The sequence below is a fragment of the Nuphar pumila genome, chromosome 10 (genome assembly GCF_984573655.1).
Source record: "Nuphar pumila chromosome 10, dmNupPumi1.hap1.1, whole genome shotgun sequence".
Classification (NCBI taxonomy): Eukaryota; Viridiplantae; Streptophyta; class Magnoliopsida; order Nymphaeales; family Nymphaeaceae; genus Nuphar; species Nuphar pumila.
Window position 1 is genome coordinate 103,362,319 of NC_143258.1, and position 24,565 is coordinate 103,386,883.

At 38.0% G+C, this 24,565-nt stretch overlaps 1 protein-coding gene across 1 annotated transcript; it reads left to right on the top strand.

Annotated features, from left to right (window-relative positions):
• Positions 1-7,170: 7,170 nt before the first annotated feature.
• LOC149827699 (uncharacterized) lies at positions 7,171-15,182 on the top strand. Its single transcript, XM_090018557.1, has 12 exons — positions 7,171-7,230; positions 7,737-7,867; positions 7,950-8,898; positions 9,886-10,346; positions 10,449-10,523; positions 13,364-13,544; positions 13,632-13,727; positions 13,783-13,869; positions 13,961-14,042; positions 14,389-14,397; positions 14,601-14,739; positions 14,825-15,182. The coding sequence occupies exons 1-12, from the start codon at positions 7,171-7,173 to the stop codon at positions 15,180-15,182; spliced, it is 2,628 nt and encodes an 875-aa protein (XP_089874683.1).
• Positions 15,183-24,565: the final 9,383 nt, after the last annotated feature.

Here is a 24,565-nt window from a genome sequence, read left to right on the forward strand (position 1 = left end):
CAAACATTCTGTCACTTGACCCGAGTATGTGAAAGTTCATGTGGATAACTCTTAAGTCTACTTTATCAGTCCAAAATTGTTGTTATGCTAAACTCTTAAACTTTATGAGCAAACTTGATGTATAACCAACAAAAGAAAAGAAAAAAATGATCATATCTTTATTACAAAAAATGTGATCACATAAAAGTCAGTGTACTTGATTACAGGGTTTCAAACAAGCCCATCCTCTTAACATGTTCGGCATATAATCTCGGGGTCAAACCTTTAGTAAGATGATCAGTTACCACTTCCTTAGTCCCTATGTTATCAATATACACCAAAAGATTATTTGTCATCTCCTTTACAACAAAATACTTTAACTTCATATGCTTACAAGATGTAGTACTTTTGTTGTTATTAAAAAATGATACAACGGCTTCATTATCACATAATACTTTTAGTGGTCTCTCAATAGAATCAACCACCTGAAGTCTTGAGATGAAGTTCCACAACCAAATGGCATGTGAAGTTGTCTCGAATAGAGCTATGAACTCAGCATCCATGTTGTGGGCAGCAGTAGTGGACTGCTTCCCACTCTTTCAAGAAATTGCACCATCGGCTAGCAGAAATACGTATTTTGTGGTAGACTTTCTACTGTCAGGACAACCTTCTAGATCTTCATATGAATAGCCGATAACCTCAAGGCAGTCCACCTTTCTATAGGTTAACATATAGTTCTTTGTCCCTTGTAGATAACGCATGACTTTTTTAGCAGCCTTCCAGTGAGCTAGACCAGGATTCGACTGAAATTTGTCAAGAACCTTGATTGCAAATAATATGTCAGGGCGAGTGCATGTATGAGCATACTGCAAGTTGTCGACCACTGATACATATGGTATCATGGTCATCTGTCATTTTTCTTCTTCAGTCTGTGGGCAATCCTTAAAGCGTGATCTATCCCCTTTTAATATGGGTGTCGTAGTAGTAGCACAATGCTCCATCCCATATCTCTTGAGAACTTTATTAATATAAGCTTTCTGAGAGAGACCTAGTACACAGTCTCTCCTAGGTCTTTCATTTCAAAATAGAAGGATAAAAAATGGTTGGTTTGTGTCAGCATATCCTTATCGTTTATTGCAAGTAAGATGTCATCCACATAAAGTACTAGAATTATGAACTTACTCCCACTTGTCTTGAGGTATACACATCGATCAACGATGTTTTCAGTGAATCCAAAGATCAAAATGACTTTGGTGAACTTCATATATCATTGACGGAAGACTTGTTTAAGTTCATATATTGACTTTTTCAACTTGCAAACCAAACGGTCTGACTTACCTTTATAGAGAAACCTAGAGGTTGATCCATGTATACCTCTTTACTTAATTTACCATTTAAGAAAGTTGTTTTTATATTCATTTGGTGTAACTCTAGATCGAAATGAGTTACTGGGGCAAAAATAATCCTCATTGACTCCTTAATTAAGGCAGAAAAAAATGTCTCATTGTAGTCAATACTCTCAATTTGAGTGAAACCTTTAGCAACCAGCTTTACCTTATATTTTTTTATATTGTCTTTAGAGTCTTCTTTGGTCTTGAAGACCCACTTGCACCCTACTGTCTTGACTCCTCTAGGCAATTCGACAATGTCTCATATTTGGTTTTTTTCCATAGAGTCTAACTCTTCTTACATGGCCTATATCCAAGATGAAAATTGTTCATACTCAACATCTTTCTTAAAACAAGATGAATCCTCAATATCTATGAAATCATTGGGCGCCTATAAATACACCACATAATCTGGATGGATAGCTAATCTTTTAATTCTTGTGGATCTCCTAACACATGAACTAACTTGATCAACTTATGGATGCTCTTCAGCATGATCCACAAATGTTTCTTCTTGAGTTGGTTCATCACTAACTGGATCAACTTCTATTTCATCATTCAAATGAATAATGAAAAGATGTTTTAAATTTTCAGATGGAGTAACTTTATCTTGAATTTTCTCAAAATAGAGGTTTTACAATGCATTTATACCAATATAACCAACTTCTAAAAATATAGCTTTATCTGTTTGTACTATTTATGGTGTATGAGATGGTCAATAAAATCTAAATCCTTTTGACCTTTCTAGATAACCAATGAAGAAACTACTGATTGTCTTGGGGTTAAAAGCCTTAATGTGGAGATTATATAATTTTGTTTATGCAAGACAACCTCATATATGCATGTAACTTAGACATGGTTTCTTACGTGTCTACAACTCATAAGGTGTTGTTGAGACAACGTTAGTAGGGACTTTGTTTAAGACATGTACGGTTGTTCGCAAAGCTTCACCCCACTGGGTGATGGAAAGGGTTGAGTAGTTCAACATTGCGCGTATCATTCTTTAAGCGTACAATTTCTTCTTCCAGCTACATCATTCTGGTATGCACTTTTCGGTATGGTGTACTAAGGGACTATTCCTTATTCCATAAGAAATCTTGCTAACGGTTCTTCTCATTGTCCCATCTTAGTGAAATGCCTATGGTACTTGCCACCTTAATTTGATCTGACTATTTTTATTATGTCTTATGTTTGTTTCTCGACTTCTTTCTTGAAGTCTTTGAAAACACTATAGACTTTAAATTTTTCAAATAACAAGTAAAGATACATATACCGGGAGTAATCATCAATGAAAGTGACGAAGTATCTTTCTTCTGTATGGCAAAGTGATAAGGGTCCACATAGATCCGTATGAACAATTTCCAACTTATGGTTGCTTCTTTTGGCATATTTCTTGTATGTGTTGGTTTGCTTGGCCTTTATGCAATCCAAACATAGATCCTTAATTGTGAAATCAATGGATTTGAGAATCTCTTTCACAAGTTGTTGGATCTTATCTTTAGAGATATAACCGAGACGATGATGCCAGAGCATATATGATTGTCCATCTAATAAGCTATATTTATTGTCAATCAACACATTTTCTGAAGAAAGAGTTTCACAGTTTTAGACATTAGTTTCCAGACGATATAATCCATCACCTACATTCTCAGAACCAACAAAAATTAAATTTTTATAGATAGTCATTTTTTAATTTTCAAATTTAAAACAATATCCAATGGAATCCAGTTTTGATACAAAGGTGAGGTTCCTGTTATATGTTGGTACATAAAATGTATCAAATAAGTCCAAAATAAACCTATTTTCCAAAACCACTCTGCAGGTTCCAACGACCTTAATATGTGAGCGCATATTGTTTCTTGAGAAGATGCTTCTTTCATGATCTGTTAGTTCCCTTTCGTTCAAAAAGACCTGCAAGGTGTTGACAATATGAACAGTGACACCCAAATCAATCCACCAGCTATTAGTTGGAATGTTGATCAAATTATATTCATGAGAAATGAATGACAAATTACATTTCTTTGCCATCCAGTTTTTATGCTTCATGCAGTTTGCCTTTAAATGTTCTTTCTTCTTGCAAAAGAAACACTTGATAGAAGATTCTTTATGGGGCTTGGTGTCTAACCCCTTGGACACAGATGTATTTCCTCTTTGCCTTTTTCTTAATGGCATTTTTCTTTGGTTCATGCTTTTTATGACCTTTATGAGAAGATACATGAGCATTATGTATCTTCTCTTCTTTTAATCTCTCTTCTTCCTCGATACACTTGGACATCAAGTCATTGAATGTTCATTTGTCATTATGTGTGTTGTAAGAGATATTGAAGGGTCCATATTCACTAGGCAGAAAAGTCATTATTAAGTGGACCAGAAAGGAATCAGATATGTTGATGTTCATGTCATTCAATTGTGTTACCATATTTCTCATTTCTACAATGTGTTATCGAATGTTTTTCCCATCGGTATATTTCATATATATTAACCTTGTCATCAAGGTGCTAGCCCTTGCTTTATGTGAATTGACAAATTGTGCCTCTATAACTTCCATTTTTTTTTTTATTGTTTTACATGTGGGTATGGTGCTCCTAATATTCTTAGCCACATGAAACTACAAAAGCAATAGGCTAAGTCTATTCGAGCACTCCTACTTATCAAAATCAATTTTCTGTTCAACTGTACTATTGTTAATTAACGACATAGGCTCAGGCTTGCGCATGGCTAAATTTAGATTCATATAACCTAATGTGAATTGTAATGTTTCCTTTCAATCACTAAAATTCGATCTATCTAGAGAAGGGATATGACTTAGACCATCATGAACAACAGAATTGGACACTATAATGACAAAAGGACATTCATAAATGTTCATGCACATTTAAGATTTGAAAAGGTAAATGCAATAATATGACATCTTTATCATTTACACTTTTCTAGGCAAGTACTAGGGGTCATTATGGTCTCACTTTGGTCAGTACCCATAACACGCAAATGCACTTCACCTCCCACTATGTGATAATACTAAAAAGACATGTCACTAGAGGCAAGTCGACATGGAACCTTTGGGTACTATATGTTTCATATGCTGGAATACATTATTTTCATTTTATCCTGCTAGACTTTGAACATGACATAACTGCCTTTGGGCAGTCCATCATTTTATTAAGCCTAGCACAATTTCAATATTGACTCATTCCATTATTGGTACATAATAACTTAATTAAACATACATTTGACCAATTTGGTGATTACAAATGCATCTTAATCAAAATTCAAATACCATACTTTATGTCAATATTGTTCATATGATGTACAAAAATACATATTTCTAAAACATAAATGAAATATCATGCATCATAACATATGTGTGAAATAAACTAAGTGTTGTACATGAAATGTGCTTAAAACTCTTAAATTGATTATAAAGCTGAATAAATCAATCACAATGATACTAAAAAATGATCCAAGAAAGCCCCAAAACCATTGAATCGACACCAAACTATTCAAATCGGTCATTTTATTTATAAAAGGTATTAAAAAACATGATGAACTAGTCGGGTCGGGTTCAATGAGAAACAATACTCGGGATCCAAAACTGTAAATGGATCATGGTACCGGGTCTAAAAACAGATATTATTCAGGCCCCATGATCCGATACTTGATGGATCTGAGTAACAGATCCAAATCCAAAAAAAATATAAGGACCTGGGATCCGAAAGCAAAATAGATCTGGGTCTTGGAATTGGATCTTGAAGCGCTCCACCGACACAGGATCTATAAACTTAATGGATTCAGGTTGTTATGTCGGGTCGATAACAATGGCAAACCCGAATTCAAAAAACTTAATGGATCTAGGTTGCGGGTCTGGTTCTTAATACCTAAAGTAGACCTGTATTAAAAAACAAAAACAGATCCAGGTTACAGGTCCAAGACCCGGACCCACCACGGGTCGGGTCAGGTTCCCTGGATTGGGTCCGCAAACTCCAAACCCAATTTAGAGTGTTAAATAAAAACTCGTCAGGGTTTTCTTTCTCCTTCTCGAAACTTCTAAGAGAGAGAGAGAAAAGGAAAATCAACTGACTGAAAGCAGTGGGCGGCGAGCAATGGGAGGACCATCGACGACCAACGTCTCTGGCAAGGGGGTGCAGAACAATGTCGAGAAAAGGTTTTTTTGGCGTCGCTCCTCGACTCTAGCCAGAAATACAGATTCTCAACGGCGGTCCCGTCTTGCCTATAACGACCCAACTTACAACCAACGTCAATGGGAAAATCGTATGAGGAACCTGCCTCTGATACCATAATGTGGGGTATCATGCAGAAGTATACACATTGACATACATGCATAACACATAACATTATACACATATAAGAAGGGATAGAGTCACATACGTGTCTCTACTATTGCATTGATGTGAGAGACGAATGAGTCGAACTGCTATTGTTGATGAGTACATGCCTTCAAGCAGTGGGTGATAAGAGACCGATCTCTGTAAGTCTTCAATTCCACTTTTTTTTTTCTTATACCACTGCCCAAACATTATGATATATATAATTTAAAAGATACCTTCGAAGAGTCACCATGCATCATACCAAAATGTATGATGCATGGGAAGAGACACATACAAAGGGACACACTGTTTTCCAACACCACCGAGTTTGAAGCTCAATTCTTGAAAGGGTTAGCATAGGAGAGTTAAAGGTGAGAGTGAAATGTGAGAAGATTGACTATAGAGCATTGTGGATTGTTAGAATCCTAATGGTTTAAAGACTTGATGGTTGCATCTCAAGTGATTTGGAATGGAATCAAATGTGATTTCAAAATCACATATCCACCATGTCATTTGGAATCACATGAGAGTCACTTCAAATGCGATTTCAAATTACAATCAGTTTTTTATTTGCATGACATTTCAAATCACATGTTTGGTTAGCTAGATTCATTTTTTGGTTTGCACAAGTTTCCAAATCACATTGGAATGCAACCAAACATGCCCTACATGGAAGCAGATGAGGGCATGCTGAACATGAGCATTTTTGTGCATGCAGACATCGTGGCCATCCGTTTTATTTTAAAAAGTCAACAAAACAGTTATATGCTACGTGACATTCATCTAAAATGCAAACATACGGCCATGATGTCGGCATGAGTAAAAATGGTCATGTTCAGCATGACCTGATCTGCTTCCGCCCTACATATCTTAATCATTTGCTGAGATACCCAACAAAGAGGCACATTGAGTTTGGGCTTGGGTAGAGTGGCTCATGCGGCAGTTTGAAGTTGAAACATGGGTCAGGCACCACTCTTTGCCCTTGCTAGCTGCCACATGAACAGATCTGGGTTGCCCGAGTGGCAGTGGTTTTGAGGGTGCCGAGTTGAAGACACAAGATTAAACCCTGATGGCGCACGGGTGTGTCCATAGCTTTTAGAGGCGGGTGGCATGAGGCAGTGTGGTCGTGGGCCCCACCGTGGTTAGGGAGGGTTCCTCGTCGTAAAAAAAGAAAAGAAAATATATTTTCTTGATTTTTATATCAAAACGTTTGATATTTGTTGAAGTAAAGATGCAAACCCGTTGGACTCGAGTTGGATCTAGGCAATACTGAGTCTGACCTATTTGGATTCGGAGTTGGATAAGATCAGCTAACACCGGATCGAAAAGGAGGGATTTTGATCGCCATCTTCCCGCCCATCTCTCTCTCTCTCTCTCTCTCTCTCTCTCTGTGACTGAATTAGGGAGAGCGCCTCCCATAGTCCAGCCATTCTTGATTCTTTACGCCTTCGTCTTTTTAAGGGAGGGGAGGAAGAAGGATGCCGGAGATCCCCCGGCGATCGGAGAATTGGGTCGCGGGAGAGGAAGCAGACCCCGATGTACTGTTTTTTTTTTTTATTTCGTTCTGTTCGATTAGTTTTTCATCCCCTCCCCCATTTTTTTTTCACCGTCTCTGTTTGATTGGCCGTGTTTGGGGTGGAGGAGGTCTTGATCTGCAGATCAGGTTGGGGTTTGGGGTGATTTCGGTGTTTTGGAGTGCGGTTGGAGACGATCTCGGGATTTTTGCCTCATTTTTGGGGTTCTGATCACTTGAAAAAAAAAACAAAAACAAAATTCCACATCCAATTATTTTTGTTTATCTTCGCCGCAAAATTGGTTTAGTGCTTGCATTTTCTAAAGAGTTTAATTCTAAATGTGCATGATTCTATTGAGTTTACACTTCGCCCTTATTTAGTTAGTGTGATGTTTATGATTTTTCCGTCTTTATGGTTTGTATGTGCATGTTTTTTTCTTCCTTATGATGCCGAAAAATCGTTTTTGCCGTTATCTTACCTCTCTTCTGCACTGAAGAATGCCATCTGAGGACATTTTGTTCCATGTGTAGGGATCTCCTGTGTTCAACTACATTTCTAATCTGTGTCCTATTGTGCCGGTTAACACTGTTCGTGTTTCGCCTCCATGCGTCTTTGCGTTACCAAGGATCGATTCCGTGAACCAGCCTAGATCTCTAAGAAGGTGATTATGATTTTAGTTTTTTTCCTATCCGAATCATTTCGTTTATAAAAGCCAGGTATTCTAATCCATCTTTTCTCTTCAGGTATCAGTCTGCTGGTTCATCTGATGTTAAGTTCTCCCCAAATGTTGAAGAAAGCCAAACAGAAACAAGGGCTCAAAATGTTGTTGAGCGTTCTTGCTCGACTGGGGCTGCTGCTGAAGTGAATTGTTATAATGTCGATTTTACAACCACGCGGGAAAGTAGTGAAGCTAGGAGTGCCATGTCATGCTCCACTGATAGTGCTCCCAGAGATGCTGGTGATTGCGTTACAAATGGTGCCGCCAACCTAGCCATCAGGCAGTCGAATCTTGTTATGGAATCATATCAAATCTTACAGCATGTTGATAATGTTTGCAAGGGTAGCACGACGCCTTCCTGTAATGTAAAGGCGGAACCTGGGAGTGAAATGCCTGGTATTCTGTCATCACCCGAGATTGAAATGCCCAGTATCTCGCCATCGCTCATGCAGTTCATAAATGTTTTCAATACTTGTGATGGTCAATTGGAAACACATTGTGTATCGGAAATGCAGATGTGTACAGCTAATGTTGGTGATAGTGTAGGTCTTCTCAATCAAGATTGTGATCAAGGGCCAGGGTGCAACTGGGCAGACATGGTTGCTGATGATCTGGATGAGTTTTTTATTTTTAGTCCATCCAGAGGAGTAGATGCACATCTGGGGAAGTCACGACAATCTGCCAATCCGAAGGCTAGTTTAGGTTCGTCTTTTGTGTCAAAACACTCTCAGATTGGCGCTAGTGACTGGCAAGGGGCACAAACTTGTGGTTCTTTGCATTCTTCACATAGCATCAGTGGAAAAGATACTGCTAATGATCACAAGGAGGCTGGTGAGCAGGGTTGCATGGATCTCACTCCTCAATTGCCCTCTACTACTACTACACATTGTACAATGACAGATGGTGACACAGTTGAGAAAACAGATGATAGGTCCATATGTCCTGATGGGCATTGGATTCCACTTGGTTCCAAGGTACCATTTAGGTTTTAAAGTTTTGCAGTTTAATGCCACTCATATGATTGAATATCTTCTTTTTTTTCTTGCAATATAATCAAAACTTCATAGTTTGTGTTTATTTTCTTGTGAAAACACATAGGAATTCTTGCCTTTCAACTTGACCATGTTACTTTGTTCATGATCCACAATTGAGAGAAGCCACTAAAGAAAGCGACAAAAAAGTGAGCAGAATTATTCTGGCTCTCTTATAACCAATTAAGGAAGATCTATCAAAACTCTTTGTGGACATCATGCTTTCTTTTTTTCTCCTTGATCCACGATACTGTAGCAAAGCTGTTACTGTTTGTACATGGTTTAAATAATTGCAAATATCTAGACATTTGTTCAGCCTAATTTATCTGCTAGGGAGGCTCTAGTGGTTTTGAGGAAACTGACATCTCAATCAGGTTGCAACTACAAAAAACATGATGTTATAAACTAGACAAGTCTGATATATCTTGTGAAATGATTACACTCAAAATACTTTTTGCTGATGCTTTGCACAAAGGATGAAATTTCTTTCAGTTTTCTGAAAGGTTATTCCGAAAGTTTAAGGGCAATATGTTAATAAAGCTATGATTGAACTATATTTATTCAATCATTATGTGACCAGACCTTTAGGGACAGCATAATTTTTTGAGCAGGGATTTTGGAAGGATATTTCCTATGTTGCACACTTCGATTGGAGCATGCCCCGCCACAAAGTTTTGTCTAGGGTTATCTTTTATAGAAGGGAGAAAGGAAAAGATAAGTCGTCATTCTATTTCTGAACATTTACAATTGATGAAATCTTTGGTATTCTTGGCACAGAAATTTAATTCCTGTGATATGGATGGGAGTCCTAACAATAAGAGAATTTGAAAATTGCTAATTGATTTCTTGAATGATTAACTCAGCACCAATTAAAGCTCTAACTGGGTCATTTTTCTAGAAGAAGATTGAATTGTTATTATTTGTGTATAGATTGAAAACCAGCAGCAGAGTGGTGTCAGAAGACGCTGTTTAGTGTTTGAGGCAATTGAAGGACATATAAGGAATATGGGAGGCAATTCTGAGCTCATTGCTTCTGTACCATCTCATTCTGACAGAAATCTCTCCCCAGAAGACAAGCAGTTGGTTTTTTGCGATGCTAAAATTGGTTCAGGGAGGATTTTGTCAGGCATTGGTTTACATTTGAATAGTCTTGCAAGTCCCTCTATAGGTGGCAGAATTATCAAACAGGAGGCTGTAATTTCTGGAAGCCAAGTAATGAGCACAACTATATCTGTTAGCCAAAAAGCTATTGATAATTCTGTGGATTTGAAGCCTACTGATCGAGATTCTGATATTTCTGGAGACAAAGTTTCTGCCCTGCATGATACTCCCAATGTACCTGCACTTGAATTTGGTGAAGAAATTGTTCAGCAAAGCCCCAAAAACAAGAGGTATGCACCTTTTGATTTATCTTGTTGAGAATACACAAACACATGCACAACATATGTGTGTCATAATTTTTTCTCAGGTTCGTAGGTTTTTGCTTTATGCAGATGTAGGGAAGCTCAAGCTGGAGAAACTGATGGTTGCAAAAGGTGCCACTGCAAGAAGTCAAAATGTTTAAAACTGTGAGTATCATCACACTCTTCTGAAAATGTTTTTGCTAAATTTGTGCCAATGAACTTATTTATGTTTTGAGGGTCCTTGTATTTTAAAAATAAGCAATTTTAAATGTCACAGGTCTGCTAGAACTTGCTTAACTTGTATTGTACAAGTTTATTTTATATTTGAGATTTTATGAGGTTATTGACCATTGTTTCATCACAAAAGGTGCATGCATGAAATGGTTGAAACTGGTAGCAATCTACTGCTCTTTAAGGTTAATGTTTTGTTGTTTTTCTTTTTATTTACTTTAAATAGGTTTACATGTCTTTTCTTCTTGTAATTTTGTTTTTGGATAACTTTGACTTTTTCACTAGATTTTGATTCAGATGTTATTTTAAGTTTCTAATCTTCAGATGGTCACTAATTAAATATCGGGCTATTGCGAATTACAAATGTTATGCTTATGCTCTCAAGTGGACCAATGGATCAATTTAGGATGATATCACAGAGAAAATGACTCTGAGAAGTTGTCAATCATCTTGGTCTTTGTTTGGTTTGAGCCAAGCAGGTTGAAGGAATGATTGCACATTATATATAAGCTTAAATTGTATGTGTGCATGCCTGATATATATATATATATATATATATATATATATATATATATATATATATATATATATATCGAGGCAAAAGTTTTCTAAAAGCTGATTGAACTACTGAAGTAATTCTTTTCCCATTGGATGGCTGTGAAACTGTCATTGTTATTCAGATTCTGCATCTGACCAATAGATTCTCAATAATCATGTTGGCTAGAATGCTTCATGGAAGTGTGAATTGGGTACTCACAGATCTTGGCAATATTTAAAAAAATATCATGATATTATTACTGTAAAATCAACAAACGATATTAAAGGTAAAATATCATGGTATTCTGAAAATATAAAAAAATTAAATATATCGTGATATTCTTGTGATAATATCATGATATTATCAGTTATTTTTACTTATTTTGTCTGCATCTTAAATATGTTTTTCTTCTTTTTTTTACATTTTTAGTTATTTATTTTATTATATGTGTATTTTATTGTCTAACTCTACACATTATTTTCTTACTTATTTTTGTTGATCTTTATATATTTTTAAAATTTTCTAAGTCCTTTGTTTTTCCTTAGATTTGTCAACCTAACCTATATTATTGCGGGAAATTGCCTTACCGAGATATAGCAGAGACTGATATTTGTGACAATAGGTACTCTTTTGTTCTCCATTGGGGGTTAGTATCATTTTCTTTGCGTGGTGGCATCAACAGAATGGTCTGGCATTGAAATTGGACTGATCAATTACCATGTAACCTATGTAACCACCAAAAGGGTTGTTGTACTAGTGTCGACAAGCGTCGACACGGGTGCGGGTATCGGGCGTAGTGTGGGTACGCCACTGGTCGGGTCCTGCACTATGCCGCGGTTTCGGGACCAGCTCAGACCTGAAATCCTAATATGATCCAAGGGGGCGCCCCACCCCGATACTTAACACCACCCTGACCTTCCTCCCTCTCTCACAAAACCCGCACTCTCTCTGTGCTCTCCCCAAAACCCCCTTATCTCTCCCTCTGTCTCTCGATTCCCCTCCTCCCCCTCAGTCTCCCTCCCTTTCTCTCGTCTACGTTCACAGACCTCCGCCTTCCCACCCTCGACAGCAGCAGCAGCAGCAGAAGAAGAAGAAGAAGAAGAAAGAGAACTCTTGAGTGTACCCGTTGATGGATTTATGCAGTGTTGCCGAAATTGGAAAGGCTAGACGCGATCAACATGAAGAAACCCTTCTACTCTTTTGGCACCATCCCGATTGGGAAACCCTAGAATCTAGATCGACGATCGAGAGAGATACCTATCTCCTCCATCTTCTTCTTCCTCCTTGTTCTCCTTCTTCATACTCCAAGAGAGAGTTAAAGAGAGAGGCAGTGAGGTGGGAGGAGACCCTTTCCTCTTATGTATTTCATCTTTTAAAATTTCTGAACACCCCCTCCCTTTATTCATTTTTTTCTTACACCTTGTTTATTCAAAATATCATTTCAGAACCTACACCCCCTCTTTTATTCAAAATATCATCCCATAACTCCCTCTTTTACTAAAACCTGTATCTCTTTTACTAAAATCTACTAAAACTGCTGCATTGGACCCACACCATATATATATATATATATACATACATACATACCGTGTTCCCATATCCTCATTTTTTGAAATTGCCCTGTTGTACCCTCCGTACCCGTACCCAAGTGACAGCATGTAACTGGATTCTGTAAGGCCTTCCTGACCAGTTAACTAAATGATTCATATTTGGTTTTGGATTTTCTCATCTGCCACACCCCTTCCCGCACTGCCTGCACCCCTCAACCCAGAAAAAAAAAAGAATTTGAATATCATCAACAATCCAGATTCATGTCATACTGCATCTGATATGGGCAAATAGCTCAGCTGGGTCTACGTTTGGTAAAGGCTTTACTAATCCATGTCAGCATCTTCCTTGAAATCTGTTTAGGCTGCATTAAATATGTAGGATTTAATAATGCCTACATTCAACCTGAATCTGACCTGTTTCACAACTTACTTTACCTATTGTATTTTACCGTCTCAGAGTTTGTTGTTTCTGGACTGTAGAGCCTATTATTATGATCCCAGAAATATATGATTGTGTTCACATAGAGTTGTTAACAATCATGCTTTTACAAGAATTTATTGCTGTGATTACCTTAAATGCAGTTTTTATATCTGTGATTACCTATCTCTATCCCTGTCTCTTTGCATGTATGTGTGTGTGCGCATGCATGCATGACAGTATAAACTGGTATGCATTTTCTGTCTAGTTACTGTGAATGCTTTGCTGCTGGAGTCTATTGCATCCAACTGTGTTCATGTCAAGGATGTCTGAACAAGCCTGAGCATGAAGATACTGTCCTTGAAACCCGTGAAAGGATAGAATCTCGTAATCCAATTGCCTTTGTTCCTAAAGTTGTGAAGCCTCCTGAGCCTGTGATAGGAAATAAGGTACATGACAATCTAAAGTTAAAGCTGGTTTGTGTACATGTACGTTTAAACCACATTTAATTATCTGGTCAAAAATAAACTTCATAGGCAGAAGGCAAGAAGATTTTAGTTTTGGCCCGGCATAAGACTGGGTGCAACTGCAAGAAGTCAAAATGCCTTAAAAAATACTGTGAATGCTTCCAGGTACTTCTCTTTTCCTGATTGATGTGCCATTTGTGCTATATTTATTTGGCTTAAGCATGTTGCTTTCTTTCAAAGGGAGGTGTTGGATGCTCCAGTGGCTGCAGATGTCAAGGATGCAGGAACCTCTTTGGGAAGAAAGAAGGTAAGTGGAATGCTAAACAAGTTCTATTCAAAAGCTTTCTTACTTACAATCTATGGATGATCTCAGCCAAGCTTTCATTTTCTGATCTCAGAGGATCTGGATGATACTGGACCCAGATAGTTGTGGTTCAGATGCTTCCAACCTGGAACTTGATCTGGCCTTTTCTGACCCATGTTACATGCAGTTAATTGTAGGATAAAAGGAAAATATATTTATTTTATTAGGTTAAACACAGGTCATACCCACGCCAGTTTGCATCTTCCTAGACTGTATTGAAGACACTGTTGTGAGCTGAAGTCTAAACTATTCTAATATCTTGCACTACATACCCCTGAATCTAATCAGTTCATGGCTTTTTCTTTTGGGTTGAAAATCCAACTACTTTTCATATGAGCCCCTTGAAAATATTAGCAAGAGTAAGTTTTGATAAATAACCTGCTTGTTGCTGGTTGGAAACTTGGAACCTTTTTTTTGCTTTTCCATCAAGGTTTCTTGGTTAAATTTGGTTGCTAAAATTAGATTCCTATGGTGAGTTAGCCATTTTAGTAAAACGAATCAAGTTCTCTTTCAGGTCATCACTAGTTTCCTTATCAATATGTCAGCTTGATTATGGCATTATTTCACAAGTATCAATTGTTTTAATTACAAAATTTTTGTGCATGTAACCTTTGGAGGTATGATTTATTTTTTCTATTTGTTATGTCTTTCATGCTGCCTGAAATTGTTTGCAGGAACTAGAGAAGCAGAAGTCAAAGATGTCGAAACTTGTACCGTGGCTGAGCCAAATGAAAATCCGAAATTCCAGGAAGTCCGGAAGGGTGACAAACAATCTTCTCAAGATTCTCCTTTGACAGCATACGAGATTTGCAGGTTCAAAGATAAACTTGATATTTGAGGTTTTGCATTATTTTTTAGTTATGCTTTGTAGATTTATCTTATTGCAAATTGCTTTTAGGTCGGCCACATTACCATCCTTTTTGCCCTCTGGCAAGGCTCCTCAATATCATATAGGTGGCTGCAGTACTGCAACAAATAGTAGTTTTTTAGTACGTCGGCCCGAAACAGAGAAACATCTACTGAGAACAATTATGGAAGATGATGACACCCCTGAGTTTCTTTTGGCAAACCAGTCTCCAAATCATAGACTGATGGTCACCTCCCCAAACCGAAAGCGGGTCTCACCTCCACATATTGAGGCTGGTGCCCATTCTGGTTTGAGGACTAGCCTGAAGTTGGTGCTACATCCAATATTTTCATTGCAGGCAGTTGCAGTTGCTCACTGCAGCAATGATCTCCCATCAAAATTTTGTTAAGTGATTCTCCTTCCTTGACTGCCAAGGGGAGGTAAGACGTTCTGAGTGTAATAGTAGATCACTAATTATTTTTTTTGCTTGTATATTTAAAATTGTCCTACTGCCACACCACGATGCCCACAGAGCATTGTAATAAATAATGTGGAAGCATCAAGTCTTCAAGTTTTCACTGATCTTGTTTCTTCCCTTTCTGTATTATTAGCATTTGTTGTACTATTCAACTGTGTTTCTCTGCATTCTTATGAAGTTCTAAGCTTCCAGTATTGTTTGGATCCATTATTCTGTGAACTGAAATGATGGTTTGCCACCACATGAATATATGTTAATATCTGACGTACCTCGGGTAACTTGAAAATCATTCAATATTGTGAAGATTTGACTTCATTGGCAAATCAGAATAAACATAAACTAAATGTTCAGCTTGTTGCATTAGTTATGAAAAGGACATGCTTACTGTTCACATCAAAGCATAGTGACAAAAGTTAAAAACTGCAAAATATCGGCAGTCAAAAACTCATGAGAATTTGATTTTTTTTTAAATCTGCCTTATTTTTTGGCAATTTTTTTGCAATAAAAAATAAATTTTAAATATGAAAATAATTTTTATGAGAAAATATAAATACAAAAATATTTAAAAATAAAAAACACACGGTTTTTCATGATAAATAACCGTTAAATAATGTAAATATTGCATTTTAAATGCAATATTTAAGTTTTGATGAAAAAATTTCAACATTTTGAAAATATCATGAGAAATTGATGTTTTTAACTTTCAGGTAATTTCTTGTGATATTATTGCAAAAATTTTAAAAATCTTGAGATGTTCGTCACTATGCATCAAAGTACTTTTTGAATAACAACTTGGCCTGCTGGCATCTTAGTTGTTCTTTATACATGCCATGACTGAGGGCTATTTGTTGATTTTTGAAAAATAGCCAAGCTGGGGTATTGATCCTAGGATGCAATCTGAGACTCCATGGTTATGGTTGTGATTCTGCTTATCCTGCTATCTCATTCCAACCTGAGGGCCACTAGCTGTTTGGCTTTGCAGGAATTGAGGCTTTTCATGGTTTAATGTAAGGAGAACAATCAGTTGGGTTTGTTGAGTAGAATCTCACCCCTACGTATGGCATGGAGGGTTTGTTATATCTTTTGAGTCATAAGTGAAGCCGTCAAATGGTATCCATGACATGAAAGAAAGCATATAGATGATCTTTTTATTATTATTATTAATATTAATAATAATAACAGGTGATCTTCATGTGCCGAATCTGTGAAGGCACTATGCATTGAAGAAAGATCGGGTGCAATGTGATTGCTCATTTCTGGTGTGCTGTTGCACCTGATCATCCTCCATCAGCTGTTGGGCCTCACAACTGACATACTCTATCCCAAACAAGAAGCACACTAAAAGTGTGCAATCACATTGCATCTGATCTTTCCTTCTATGCATTAGCTTGGTAACTTACATTTTTGCTGGTGTTCAATCACAGTCCTGTCGGGCATTATCAATAGTTGATACCATATGCAAGTTTACTTCAGTGGACCATATATGTACTGTTCAGTAGCTCTTATTATCAGTTTGAACATGAAATCAGATATCAAGTGCCAACAGGGGACTCCGCTCGTCTGGTAGGAGCAGTTTGTGCACGTCAGTATGTGATGGGACATTGCAAGTTCAAAACCCACTGGTATATAGTTGGTTGAATAATTGTTGTAAAATGTAGGTCATTGCAAGTCTAAAACCCACTAGTATAGAGGTGGTTCAACTCCTCTAGCTCTGTTATGGAAACAGGAGAAAAACATATATCAAGTGAATTAACATTACTGATGGTTGGAGTCGTGGACTTGGCATATCTTCAAGATGATTAGTGGTTATCCAAGAGGGTCAAATGCCAATGGAGAGACAATATTGCTTGCGAGAGTAGTCTCACATGTAAACCAACAGACTCCTAATAGCTGCACCCGAGGTGATGCCCACAGGAGGATTTTAACCATAATTGTGATTTAAAATACTTTTTAAGGCACTAGTGAATTTCAGCTACTTATGTTGGCGACCTCCACATCGAGAAGAAATTTCTTGTTGTTCGAAAGTATCAGTATCCTTGATTTGCTGTCTTTCTTGTCCCAAAAACTCTCAAATTGAGTAATGTCATTTTTTTCTACTGGGAGAAATCGCCCCAGGCGCATAGACCTAGCCACACTGTCTCAGCCTGCCGTACGGTCTCTGTCCATGTCAACATAAAACTCTGAGGGCTTACCCAGGGAGTCAATGCTTCGGCTTACGCAAGGGGTGATGCCCATGGGATATGAACCTAGACTGCCCGTCAAACGGTTTAGGCCCCATCCCACCACGCCAAACCCTTGGGTCTGAGTAATGTCATTTTTTGTAAGTCAAGGGCTTCTTATGTTTCATATGGTACAGGAATCTGGATTTGGCCTACTTAATTTGATGGCATGGAGTTTGAAATTGGATCCATACTTGGGTATGCTTGGATAGTGAAGCCATAAAAACTAATTAAGTACTGAAAACTGATCCCAAGCTAGTGGTGGTGTTTTTCTGGCTTGACCGGCCGAGTTGGTCGCATGGGCTATTGCTTAACTTAGAGAGTTTTCGAATCCCCAGCCTACTCCCAACTTGTATTGTTTTGTTGAACTCGTGTCCTGTTTGAAATTAAGAATCTGCTGACACTGATGAGTTATTCATGTTAAAAGGAATTGGTACATAATGTCATGGCTAGTGGTGTTTTTGGACTCCTGGTAGTGTGAGCCTCTCCTACTGGAATGAACAATGGTCCTTCATGCTTCATATTCAGGTAAGGAGTAAGAACACTCTCCTAGTAAGAACAGCTGGGAAAGTTCATGACTGACTCAATTCCATGCATTCTTAGTTTTCTCTGTCCCTGTTTTTTTGATAACGGGGAGAAGCCATCACTTTGGTTTGGATGTTCCCATACGGGCCAAGATTTTTTGAGATATGGATCCTTTAAGTAAGATCCAACGTACATTCGGATTACATTTGGATATGTTCAAGCAGATTACTTTAGGATTTGGGCCTGATTTGGATTAGTATTTGAAGTCCAATCTTATCCTATTCAATATCCAAACGGTTTACATTTTTTTACATGTAAATAGCTTGTTTTTGTTCTATTTTTCTGGATCCAGTATTACTGCAAGTATTTTGGGTTCGGATTCAACCTTACCTCCTCGAATTTGTTTCAGATATGGACTTGGATTTGAATCTATTGTTTACATTTAAGAATCGGATTCGAATCTGCAAAGATTCGGCTCGAGTCCGTCCGGTTTGCACCCCTACCAAGAGGTGCCACCTTGACCATGGTCCTGTTTTATAATCCAGTGTAAAACTCAAGCACTTCTCTCTGCCTATCAGTTTCAGCCCTACTAAAAGGGATGTGCACTCTGGGTATCCAACCCTCGATGTCTTTCAACTTTACCATGGCTATGTCCCTTTTGATACGGTCAAGGTCTTTTGGAATGTTTGTTGAATTTGATATAGTTGTCTTGAATTTTGGATCTATTCCTTCCATGACCCGATTTGAAAATTTTTTGGTGATTGTACAATGAAAATTTTCAATGAGGCATGTGTTGGTAGTGGAGGGATTGGGTCGTTAGGCCTGGTAGGGGAGCCTACCACAAACCTCTCCAAGGGTGTGGAAGCCGTGCCCTTGCGGTATGAACCTATCTAGTTTTGTAAATTTGGTGATTTTTTTTTATATTTACATGGAAAAACCACCCTCAAGTTCAGAGACCTAGCCATGCTGGCTTTGCCTGCCTTACTTACGATCGCTGTCCCATCCCACTAGGCCAAACCCCTTTGAGGCAACAATTTGGCTTTGCAAATTGGACATCAGTAATGGTCGTAAGATGCATCTTTAAAAAGGAAACAATGCTTCAAGAAGATCCCCTTCAAAGCTGGAAGCACACAGAACCATAGTGACAAATATAGCAAGATTTATGAAAATCTTGCGATAATATTAGGAGAAATTGCCTAAAAGTTTAGAACGGCAATTTCTCGTGAGATTTTCAAAATATCGCGAGATTTATGAAAAAAACATAAATACCATGATTTAAACACAATATTTACTTTTTAAACCGCTATTTATCATGAAAAAAACTGTGTATTTTTATTTTTAAATAATTTTTATTAATATTTTCTTATAAAAAATAAATTATATATTTTTTAATTACATTTTTTATTGCTGATATTTTGCCAAAAAATGCGAGATTTATGAAAAAATTTCAAATTCTTGCAAGTTTTTGAAAAAGGAGATTTTGTTTGTCACTATGCAGACAACAAAAAGAAAAAAAGATAACATTGGAGTCCAAAAGAACCATAATAGATAAGTATCAAACACTAAGAATTCATATGAAATAGGGTTTGCCAAGTGCTAAATGAGCAAGATACCCATGGTGCGTTTGAATCTCCTCTGATCTACTATCCAAGGCATTGGACTAGGAGTGGAGCCCAGGCCAAATCGAAGCGATCCAAACATTGAAACCCTGATCTCTATTTTTTGAGGATGTAAGATTTTTTTTTCTTTTCAAGTGTCCATTTAGGGAGGGCAGAGGTGATCTGTCTGATTTGACATCTTCACCGTCCATTGCTTCACCCCACAAGGACCTCATGGTCCTTATGTACATTGTGGACGGTGAGGATGCAAAATCACTTGATCTGCTCTCCTATTCAGGCATTCACGAATGTCAAAACCCAAGGCATTTAAACATACTCCAATGTTTTGAGGTAATGGGCCGAGTCCGAGCCTAAACCGAATCAAGCTGAATCGGCCAAATTTTAACCAGCAGACGAAATGTGTCAAGAAAAATATTAAAATTATTAAATATTTTTAAAACTATTTTTATAATTTATTTAAAAAAGTCGAATCGGCACAGTTTGTGTCGATTTTTGGCCGATACAGTAAGAATTGGCCGATTCTCAATGAAATTGACAACACTAACGCACCCTTAGAAGCTCCCTTATCATCAGTAATCTCATGCAATCAGTTCACCAAACTTCAGGTAACCTTGATGGCTTCCATAAATGAAAGAGCCATTATTTGTGTTCAGGCGTCCAAGAGCATAACGTTTGGGTTTTCAGAAAATTTGTAAAATGTGGTGATATTTTAGATAGGTTTTCAGGGCTACTATGGGCATTAAGTTGCCTACAGCATCAAAGAAGCCCGGTTACTGTAGATGTGACAATACCATTGTGGGGCTTCTTTTGTTTCCATCATCATCAACCTAACCATGTTCCCTTCAATAATTTACATAGTTTGTTTTGCCGAGGAAGAGAAGTTCTTTTTGTTTTTGTGCTGGGGACTTATTGATTGGTATAACCCTTCCCTGCACCCACCGAGAAAGTACACTTAGGTAGGTTTGGTTGTGCCTTTGAAAATTAAAAATACTTTCAAAATCTCACGAGATCTCACTCAGGAGAAAAACCTTTTAAATCATATTTTTGAGCTATGTGCCTATGAGATTTTTTTTTTAGTTGTGTTAAATTTTTTTTATGTTTAAGTGTTTTAGAGGCATTGTTTAAATGAGATTTACTTTCTAAATCTCATATGATTCCAAATCACGTGAGATGCAACCAAACATAGCCTTACTTTCAACTTCGTGAGAAGGGACACCCCTCATGGGTTTCAAGCCATGATAGTCTCATATAGGGATGGCAGTGGACCGGGGGAAAGCGGGGCCCCGCCCCACCTCGCCCCGTTTGGACCGGGGATGGAGGCGGGGATGAAGGTTAAAATCCATCCCCGTTCAGGGATGGAGGCGGGGATGGACATACACTTTTCCCCGCCACTATCCCCACCTCATCCTTGTTCCCCGCCACTTTTCCCCGCCCTGCCTCATCCCCATCTGAATCGGGTGATAGAGGACATGAAACGGGGATGAAGGCAGGGGTGGAGGTTAAAATCCATCCTCGCTGGGGATGGAGGCGGGGATGGAGGTTCTAATCTTGAGGCGGGGGTGGAGACCTTGTCCCCCGCCCCGCTGCCATCCCTAGTCTCATATCAGTGTCTGACCATGAACACCCTTAGTTAGGAAAGGTGAAGCCCTTGTGATAGAGCGTAACAGTTACATGGCATATGAGTCATATAATTTTCTATATAGAATAAGCTTAAGGGCACGTTTGGAAGCAAAAAAGATGTAGAAAAAGTGATGCAAAATAGAAAAATTCTTACAATTTTTTTGACCCTTCTAAACGAGAGAGACTTTTTTGCTGAGATTTTCTAAAAAGCATACTTTTTTATATGAGATTTTCTAAAAAGCATACTTTTTTATATGAAACATTCTTCCATGAAAAGTGAAGGAATGTTTTCTACCAAAGAGATTTTTTTTTTACACTCTCCACCGCCCATCTCGCCACATCTCACCACCACCCACCATCTCACCATCACCACCACCCTCCTCCTCTCTTATTTTTTCACATTTTTCCACTTCATTTTTATCATGCTACATAAACAAGCGAAAAACTTTCTTTTGAAAAACTTCTCATATAAAAAAATCTCATAGGCAAAACTTTCATTTCCTGAGAGTTTCCCTCTTCCAAACGTGTCTTAAGGGCTCATTTGCATGTCACGAAAAAGGGGTGTTTTCCACAGAATGGTGAGAAACCCCCACACCTTTTCCATGAGAACCACAAGCTCATACAAACAAGGCACCCGCTTTACACGGGAAAAGCCGGGGCCAAAATCTATGCAACCTCCCCCTAAAGGCGAACAAGATTATTCAGAGAAAGTATATGGTGCCTCAGTGGAGTGTTTAAAGCATTTGCTTTGGGGATTTACACCCTTGGGGTAATGAAAAAAGCAATGTAGGAATATAGGGCATAGATGGATGGACAATTCCCAGGCCCATGATAGTGCATGATAGTGCTATATGCCAAAATACTTATAGAGGAGATCTTATGGTGGGACCATGATATCCTGCCCCATATGCATTTGCCTCTGCCACTTTTCCTTCCTTCAAGATAGAAATGAAGCTTCTGGTAGTACTTATCTCCATCTAGTTCTTCTTTTCCGGGGCATTCCAAGACATGTTACTGTCTTTTTGCTTTTTCCAAATTGTGAGTAGTGCTTTTACAGTGCATTTGTAAGACTGGGATTTCAGATCCCTGGATCTCAAATCTGACCACACCCACCCCACTTCCCCCTTGTCAAAAATGAAAAAAGGCTATAGATTTTCATGGTTTCAAGAATCTCACATTTGCATTGCCGTGTGAAAGATTTTCTCTTTTTTTTTTCAAAGAATAATAACAATCCCATTCTAAGAATTGAGAGTACAACGGATGGGGTCAGGTGATCGAGAGATCACCCAAGCCCCAAAAGGACCCGTGAGAACAACCAAAGAAAGTACCCCAGAAAGGAGTATAGGGTCTTGTGAAAGATTTTCTCAAGATCCCGTGATCTTAATTCACAATCATAATCCCTTCTCAAAGTTTAGTGAAACATGAGAAAGTACAAGATTGTGATTTGTGATTCTCACTTGAGAGTGCTCCTTCCTTGGAACTTGAAAAAGTCAGCCACAAGACCCACTCTGTGACAATCACAGCTTGAACTTTCTCAAGTGTGATGGATCATCCCACCTGTGAAAAAAGCAAAAGTTTTAAGATTTTGAAGATCTGTGATCCTCCGTTTGAGGGCAGCTTGGATTTGACACGGGCTCCACGTGTCCATAGATCTTTGTGCGAGATCCATGGCATTCAAACACACCCACACTTGCTTGCATCTTATGTGATTCAAAATCATATGGTTCCAAATCGCAGAGTAGACAGTGAGATTTCGATCACATGTGAGATCTGAGTAAAATGGCCCCAAATGTGATTTCGAATCTGGGTGCCCCATTTTCTCATGTTTGCTTGCATGTGAGAAATGAGGCCAATTGGAATCGTTCTCTCACATTTGGGTTGAGTATAGCAATCAATATCTACTGAAAATATGAGGCAGAATATAAGCGGATAATAAGGCCTATATTATGGTGGATTTTGAGATCAATGTGATGACCCACATACCACAAACCAACATGTAGGTAGGAAACATTTTAGGAGCTGCCGTATAATGAAGTCATTCCCTATGTAACCTCTTGGATGATTCTAGAATTGTATCTTGGCAAAAGCAGGAAGGAAACTGTACAATAAGTTGTGATGGAGTAAGTTTTTGTTGTGTAGATTCACCATCATATGATTATCTCAAAAAAAGATTCACCATCATATGAATAGTGCTAGAATGATAATTGAAAATTGACACTTGGTGTTGTCCAATTCATCAACCTCGAGGGAAAGACAAAGCAAACATGTGATATAGATCATGATCTTGTTGAATTATTTCACAATCTGCTTGTTATATTTTGTCGTCTCTAGTAAGTTCCAAAAGAGTTAGCAGAATGTCAAGTCTCGTCAATCTATTGTACATGAATTATCTGTAAAATTCTTGTGAGTGGACACCGTCGATGTAACATTGCCGTTAAGGAGTCCCCTTCTAGCTGCTATAAAAAACTGAGTTTTTTTTTAAAACGTTTTTTTAGGGAAAGAAAACACCTTATTAATCATCCAAAAACAGCCACAGGTCATAGAGAAATTGACCTACACAGACTTTAACAAAGAAGGACAAGAAGTAAACATAGGCCTCTGCCATTCCCTGAAAACCAAATTTCTGACCAACCACACAATAATGCTATGTAAGATGACAGTTAGAGAAGTCTCGTTAAAAGTTGAGCAATTAGGTTCTTTCCACAGCAATCACCACGCAGTAAATAGCCAACACTGCACTGCCATACATGACGCCACTACTGTTTAATAGGAAAGAGAGTTTTGGCAGCCAATAATAATTCACAAACCTTCACACACCCAAGATGCCTCAGAGATGATTGATATGAGGGAGCGACCATACAGATGCATAGATGAAATGAAGCGGGGATACACCAAGAGCAGTAAGAGGGCAGTAACAAGATGCTACAAAGAAAATCCCACCCTTGGTGCAAGTCCAAGAGACGCCATTGACAGAGGATGGTTGAGGCAAGATGTGATCCAAGAAAAGAGGCATAATTTACATTAACATACTGGGTCATTGAGAAACATCATCACTCACCACAATCTCTGTCAAAAAATAAGAATAGGTTGTAATGCATGAATTTTAATTCTCAACTGAGATGGAGTTTAGACCTGATTTCTTTTGTAAATTATGTTAGATATATTCATTATAGTAAAATTTATAGAATTTAATTCATTCTGTAAATTCGTTGGCTGATGCTTCTTCTATAAAGCCAAATCGGGCGAGTCTGGTTTGTGAACAAAAAAATAGTTTTAGTAAAATATTTACTTTTTTCTAATCCAAAATGATATTAGACCAAGATTTTTGGTT